This window comes from Triticum dicoccoides, chromosome 2B (assembly GCF_002162155.2).
Source record: "Triticum dicoccoides isolate Atlit2015 ecotype Zavitan chromosome 2B, WEW_v2.0, whole genome shotgun sequence".
In the NCBI taxonomy this organism is placed as follows: domain Eukaryota; kingdom Viridiplantae; phylum Streptophyta; class Magnoliopsida; order Poales; family Poaceae; genus Triticum; species Triticum dicoccoides.
Window position 1 is genome coordinate 105040176 of NC_041383.1, and position 7743 is coordinate 105047918.

The window sequence follows — 7743 nt, forward strand, 5'->3', positions numbered from 1 at the left end:
ATCTTGTAAGTTTCCGTGGCAGCTAGCATATTTAAAATGCGTCTGTCTGACATGGGGTCATGGGTTGCTATGGAGGGTTCAAAACAGGCCAAATTTTGAGACTTTGTGCAGGATTTTTTTCAGGAAGTAACGAATGTAGTAGGAACAAAGGATTCTACCAGAACTTATCATAGTCTAGTAGCCGATACTCACCAAATAGTAATGAGCATATAAGCAGCTCGAGCAAACAAATGACTGTTATGCCCTACCATTTTCATAACAAAATTTAGTAATGGTTGTGTGCAACAGAGTTCACCATAAACAATAATAGAAGACGTTCATAAGTTTTGCCAAGTAATTATTTAAGGGCTGCACTAGCTCATGGACCACACAAAGCTGCACTTGGCACCTGAACATTCCATGAGAAGCACCATAGAGCAACGATACTTCCAGTACAACAGAGTTTATCATAAACCATAATACAAGACGAGTTCATTATTTGCCAATTAGCTATTTATTTAAGGTCTGCACTGCCTCCTGGACCCCCCAAAGCGGCACTTGGGACCTGATCAAAGGTAGATAGATACACATCTGTCAATCTAATGAATCATTTAAAAAGGTGTACGAAAGACACTTATTTAGGTGATACGGTAGTAAAGAAAAGCAATGAACAGCTACTGCTAGACCGGCGAAATAAACTCAGTTTAGTGGTCTGCTTGTTGCCAGTATTTTCACAATGACAAAACCTAAAAAATAACACAACTATTCCCTCTGTCCCATAATGTAAGACGTTTTTTGACTTCAGTGTAGTGTCAAAAAACGTCTTACACTATGAGACGGAGGGAGTATTTAAATTTTTTTTTTGAAAATTTGGTCTGCCAAGCTTGTATGAATCTCCGTGGCAGTTAGAGCATATTAAAAATGTCTCTGTTTTACTCGGGTTGCTACGGAGGGTTTAAAACAAGTCAAATTTTGAGTCTAAGTACATGTTTTATCATGAAGTAGTGAAGGTAGTAGGAGCAAAGGATAAGGATTGGTAGCTAACTAATTGCATCTTCTCTCTGCCAAACCCATATGAGCAAGGTTTCTCATGATTACAACAGAACTTGATATTTTCACCATAGTCTTGTTGGCGATGCTCGGCCAAATAGTATATAGGGGATCTAAGCAGCTCGACTACACAAATAACTTCTATGCCCTACACTTTTCATGACAGAATTTAGTGATGGTTGTGTGCAGAATGCAAGCTAAGAAGACTGACTGAACATAACAAGTTCATGGTGGCAAAAGAACTGTCTTTTATACCCTAAAAAACCGAAACTGTCTGCCAAGTTCACTACACATAAGAGCGGAAGAAATACATGCAAATACAGGAAGTATAGCTTTTATTAAAACTAGATGAGTTCAGATAATAACGAAGTAATGCACAGTAGCGCTGGTAGAGCTTGGATTATTTTTCTTACCACGAGGAGGAAACAGCCGAGCAATCTCCGCCTTAGTCATATCTGCAAATGGGCCCAGTTGAGACACTTGCGACGATCTAGAATTGTTGTTTTTGTACACACGCATTGCAGAAGCCCTAAATGAACTGAACCGGCGGGTCATTTCTTCATGGTCACGAGATACCCCACGATACTTGCACCAGCATTTATACAAGGCCCACAGAGATTCCTTGGACTTAATGGAATTCTCATCAACAAGGGGAAATTTTTCTTCTAGATTTATGTCCGCCGCAAAGCCACGGAGTCCGAGAATTTCTTCTATCTCAGAACCGTCTGCCGTTCAGTAGCACAGAGTTAAAATTCGATTGTAAAATAGCATCATTTGTAATAATGCTCTCAACGGAATTAATTTGATTGAAGGCAGAGACATTAAGACATCATGAATCATCATAAACTAGTTTTTTTTAACCACTTAGTTTTACTAAGAAAAATATGCCTTCTAGATGTCCGAATGAATAAGGCCCAATCTCTGCCAGCTTATTCAAATAAATCTACTGACAAGAAGAAATAACATGGGAATTGTGGGTATTAAATTCAGATCCAAGTAACGCAGATTCCTTTTCATACCCAAAGCCCAAGAATCCTAGTATTCGGATACAAACTGTTTTGCTAGAACTCATCTAGATGAGATATAATTTAGTCTCATTCATCTTTTATAGCCATTGGATGTGATGCTATAAGATGCGTGTGTGCTGATGTAGGTTGTATCTGTTCTTATTTTTAAAGTGAACGAGACCAAATTATATCTCATCTAGATGAATTCTAGGTACTCCCGGATATAAATTCTGAACAATTCTTGAAGAGCTATCATCCAAGTAAGGAGAATTCCTTTGGCATTCGGGATTCAGAACCAATTTCGGAAAGAGCTATCAAAATAGCATGGGAATTTCAGGTATAAAATTCAGATCCAAGTAAGAAGAATTGCTTTGGGAATTTCGGCATTCAGGACGCAGATCCAAATTATGAAAGAGCTGTCCCGGATTACCTGCAGCTGCAGACATGCGACGGATGGAACCGCCAGTCAGATAGAGCCCGGGGAGACACGGGGAGATGCCGCCAGCAATATCTCCAACGGGGCGGGATGCGAAGGCTGCCCGCGCGAGCTTGGACACGATGAAAGCCATAGCCAGGGTACGTGAGGAGGCAGCAGTGCAGAGAACCTCCTCGTCGCGGTTAGACCCTGTTCGTTGCGGAGATCGCGGGAAAGTAGACAATCAGGAGTAGGTTTGTTGCTGCGCGAGAGCTCTATCGGTTGGCACCCACGCATGGGAACAATTAGGGCTGACGGGGCTTGCCTGCTCCCTCGGCATGCTCCCATCTGTGCTCCCCTCCATTTATTCTTCATCCAACGGCTGGACCAATTCTCCTTCCCCACGTCCCTTTTTTCAGCATAAAATCACCTGTATTCTCATATGTCTTCCTCCGAATACCCGAACAACGATCATACGTTCTTCTTCGAGCACAGTGGAGCCGTGCGAGCCTGCGAGGTAACCCGTGCAAGCACGGCCACGTACTGACGAGTGCGGTGTGTGAACTCCGACGTGGGTGGCACAACGCGCGGCACGGTCAGCCCTCGCTCAATGCTGGAGCCGGAAGGTGACTTGACCCGCGCGAGGACGGCTCGTTCGAGAAATTAGATCTTTTTGGCATGCACAACAGCGTGACCAGCTCGACAGCGTTCCAAGAGGGCTCCTCCGAGATGGAGATACGATGAGCACGGCCTAGCCCAGAGACCGGAGTGTTCGTCAATGCGTCCGACGAGGAGCTCCGCACCTGCACGGACGAATTAACTCGGCGGCGGCAGCCCTCGACAGCGTGAGGTCGTGCTTCGAGCGATGGCACGGCCCGGCAACACGATACGCCGTAGTTCGACGCTAATCACCAACTGCACCTCACCGCTGAGCCTCACGTCGAACTGCGTCTTTGTCGAGGATGGTAACAGACGGTCGGGTGGTCCACCCCGCCGTCCGCGTTCCTCATGGCCGCGCTCCGCCTAGGCGACTCCGGCAACCTCATGCTGCTTGACGAGTAGAACGCCACGCTCTGGCAATCCTTCGAACCCGGTCTCGCTTGTGTCATCGGCCTCGTCGGCCTAGGATCAGACGGAGGAGGGCTCGCATGAATGGGTCACCGTACGCGGCAGCAGGAGGAGCTCGCCGCGTGGGGCGGAGAGGTGATTCTGGAAGGCGGGGGGCGTGCGATTGGCCGGGTGCCCGGGACTGTATTCATGGTTAGGCACAGAGCTGCACGTCGATATGATCGCCTCCTACACGAGCATGGACGATGCGAACAGACTAACAGAGGGTCCGGCTCATATGCAGGGCTCCCTGCAGGATTTATGATGCAGGGCCAATAAGCTAGCGCCACGTATTCCTGTGGGCCTCTGTTCCTTCTCCTCGTAATAACAGAATAAGGCATTTTCTTCTCTTCATAGACGGTGTCTCTTCTTCACTGCTGCGCCCAGCCACCATGCCCGAAAGACCTTGCATGTGTGATGTGCTAGATCAATTGACGCCTCCTAGCTAGAAATTGTGCAGAAGCACTATAAATCGGGAGATTAGAACTCTTATTTTTTGAGACCGGTGGAGCGCCGCCGTGTGTTGGTCTCCTGCTCCGGCGAGATCTCACCCCTCCCCCAACACAATCGAAATCAGCTACCCGAAAACAGCGCGGCCGGATCGGCGACTGCGAGCACTCCGTTTGCCACGGCGTCCCCATGATGGAGATTCAGAATCGCAGGGGATGAGCTTCGAGGCGCACTAGCGGCAGCCCAACGTGGTGCTCATACCGCAGCCGGCGCAAGACCACATCACACTGATGCTGCACCTCACCAAGGCGCTTCACGCCAAGGGCTTCCATGTCAATTCCGAGTACAACTGCCGCCGCCCGCATGCTCCACTCCTGCAGCCCGGGATCGCTCGGCGGCTGCGCCAGATTCCGCATGACTTGTCGCCATCCGACGGCCACAGAGACGACGTCATGCAAGACATCGCCGTGCTGTGCGTATCCACCACCAAGGACAATACCACGCCGTTCAGGCAGATTGTGGCCAGGCTCAACAGCAGCACGCTGGTGAGCTCACGGTGTCATGAGCCTAGCGCAGAGGTTCACCGAGGAGATGGGCGTTCCGGCCTTGGTGTTCTGGACTTCGAGCGAGGGAAGAAACCATTCTCGTCTACTTTCTTTTGACATCACCGTCTACTATTTTCTTCCTTTCGGGTAGTGGTCCGGTGAGGAAGAGGCCGGACAACAAGAACAAGAAAGAATAAATTAATTGGAGCAATTGGCCCACAAGAATACGTGGCGCTAGCTTATTGGCCCTGCACGATAAATCCTGCGGGGATCCCTGCAGGTGAGCCGGACCCACAGAGGTGAAGAGCGGCCTGTTGGGAGAGGATTGCATGTATTACGGGTGGATGAGGATTAGACCGGTATTCTTGATTGTTTTTTGGCAATGAAAAAAAAACGTAGGAAAAAGAAATTACTGGAACCGTGCGATGGCAAAGGAACAACGCGGAGTCGGATGGGGGCAGACAAGCTCATCAGCCCAACCTAGCGAATTAAGCAACCCAACAAGTAATGGAAAGAATTTTTGAGCGACCCCGACCGCCGCTGTTTGCCTCCCTGCAGGATTTATGGTGCTGGGCCAATAAGCTAGCGCCACGTATTCCTGTGGGCCTCGTGTTCCTTCTCGTAATAACAGAATAACACATTTTCTTCTCTTCGTAGACGGTGTCTCTTCTTCACTGCGTCCAGCCACCATGCCCGAAAGACCTTGCATGTGTGATGTGCTAGATCAATTGACGCCTCCTAGCCAAAGAAATTGTGAAGAAGCACTATAAATCGGGAGATTAGAACTCTTATTTTTTGAGACCGGTGGAGCGCCGCCGTGTGTTGGTCTCCTGCTCCGGCGAGATCTCACCCCACCCCCAACACTATCGAAATCAGCTACCGAAAAACAGCGTAGGCGGATCAGCGACTGCGAGCACTCCGTTTGCCACGGCGTCCCCGTGATGGAGATTCAGAATCGCAGGGGATGAGCTTCGAGGCGCACCAGCGGCAGCCCAACGTGGTGCTCATACCGCAACCGGCGCAGGGCCACGTCACGCTGATGCTGCACCTCACCAAGGCGCTTCACGCCAAGGGCTTCCGTGTCAACTCCGAGTACAACCGCCGCCGCCCGCATGCTCCACTCCTGCAGCCCGGGATCGCTCAGCGGCTGCGCCAGATTCCGCATGACCTGTCTCCATCCGACAGCCACGGAGATGACGTCATGCGGGACACCGCCGTGCTGTGCGTATCCACCACCAAGGACAATACCACGCCGTTCAGGAAGCTTGTGGCCAGGCTCAACAGCAGCACGCTGGTGAGCTCACGGTGTCATGAGCCTAGCGCAGAGGTTCGCCGAGGAGATGGGCGTTCCGGCCTTGGTGTTCTGGACTTCGAGCGAGGGAAGAAACCATTCTCGTCTACTTTCTTTTGACATCACCGTCTACTATTTTCTTCCTTTCGGGTAGTGGTCCGTTGAGGAAGAGGCCGAACAACAATAACAAGAAAGAATAAATTAATTGGAGCAATTGGCCCACAAGAATACGTGGCGCTAGCTTATTGGACCTGCATGATAAATCCTGCGGGGATCCCTGTAGGTGAGCGGACCCATAGAGGTGAAGAGCGGCCTGTTGGGAGAGGATTGCATGTATTACGGATGGATGAGGATTAGACCGGTATTCTTGATTGTTTTTTGGCAGTGAAAAAAAGAACGTAGGAAAAAGAAATTACTGGAACCGTGCGATGGGAAAGGAACAACGCGGAGTTGGATGGGAGCAGGCAAGCTCATCAGCCCAACCCAGCGAATTAAGCAACCCAACAAGTAATGGAAAGAATTTTCGAGCGACCCCGACCGCCGCTCTTTGCCTCCCTGCAGGATTTATGGTGCTGGGCCAATAAGCTAGCGCCACGTATTCATGTGGGCCTCATGTTCCTTCTCCTCGTAATAACATAATAACGCATTTTCTTCTCTTCGTCGACGGCGTCTCTTCTTCACTGCTGTGCCCAGCCACCATGTCCGAAAGACCTTGCATGTGTGATGTGCTAGATCAATTGATGCCTCCTAGCCAAAGAAATTGTGCAGAAGCACTATAAATTGGGAGATTAGAACTCTTATTTTTTGAGACCGGTGGAGCACCGCCGTGTGTTGGTCTCCTGCTCCGGCGAGATCTCACCCCTCCCCCAACACTATCGAAATCAGCTACCCGAAAACAGCACGGCCGGATCAGCAACTGCGAGCATTCCGTTTGCCACGGCATCCCCATGATGGAGATTCAGAATCGCAGGGGATGAGCTTCGAGGCACCAGCGGCAGCCCAACGTGGTGCTCATACTGTAGCCGGCGCAGGGCCACGTCACACTGATGCTGCACCTCACCAAGGCGCTTCGCGCCAAGGGCTTCCGTGTCAACTCCGAGTACAACCGCCGCCGCCCGCATGCTCCACTCCTGCAGCCCGAGATCGATCGGCGGCTGCACCAGATTCCGCACGACCTGTCGCCATCCGACGGCCACGGAGACGACGTCATGCAGGACATCGCCGTGCTGTGCGTATCCACCACCAAGGACAATACCACGCCGTTCAGGGAGCTTTTGGCCAGGCTCAACAGCAGCACGCTGGTGAGATCACGGTGTCATGAGCCTAGCGCAGAGGTTCGTCGAGGAGATGGGCGTTCCGGCCTTGGTGTTCTGGACTTTGAGCGAGGGAAGAAACCATTCTCGTCTACTTTCTTTTGACATCACCGTCTACTATTTTCTTCCTTTCGGGTAGTGGTCCGGTGAGGAAGAGGCCGAACAATAAGAACAAGAAAGAATAAATTAATTGGAGCAATTGGCCCACAAGAATACGTGGCGCTAGCTTATTGGCCCTGCACGATAAATCCTGCGGGGATCCCTGCAGGTGAGCCGGACCCACAGAGGTGAAGAGCGGCCTGTTGGGAGAGGATTGCATGTATTACGGGTGGATGAGGATTAGACCGGTATTCTTGATTGTTTTCTGGCAGTGAAAAAAAGAACGTAGGAAAAAGAAATTGCTGGAACCTTTTTTTTTGAGCTGCTGTATCCTTTATTAGAAGTTCAAAAACATAGGGATACAGATAATTTCGGGCAAAATGCTAAGCCACACGTGGCGCCCGGGGCTTAGAGAAGCCGCTGCCTTCGCCAAGGCATGGGCTTCTCCATTGTGCTTTCTACTTTTATGTATGAAATCTACATCCTG

At 50.0% G+C, this 7743-nt stretch overlaps 1 protein-coding gene across 1 annotated transcript; it reads right to left on the reverse strand.

Moving 5' to 3' along the window:
• Window positions 1-316: 316 nt before the first annotated feature.
• Window positions 317-2753, reverse strand: LOC119367264 (cysteine proteinase EP-B 1-like). Its single transcript, XM_037632828.1, has 3 exons — window positions 2467-2753; window positions 1443-1754; window positions 317-544 (listed from the first exon to the last, which is right to left on the reverse strand). Exons 1-3 carry the CDS (start codon window positions 2603-2605, stop codon window positions 498-500), a joined length of 498 nt encoding a protein of 165 aa, XP_037488725.1. The 5' UTR covers window positions 2606-2753; the 3' UTR covers window positions 317-497.
• Between the last annotated feature and the right edge of the window lie 4990 nt (window positions 2754-7743).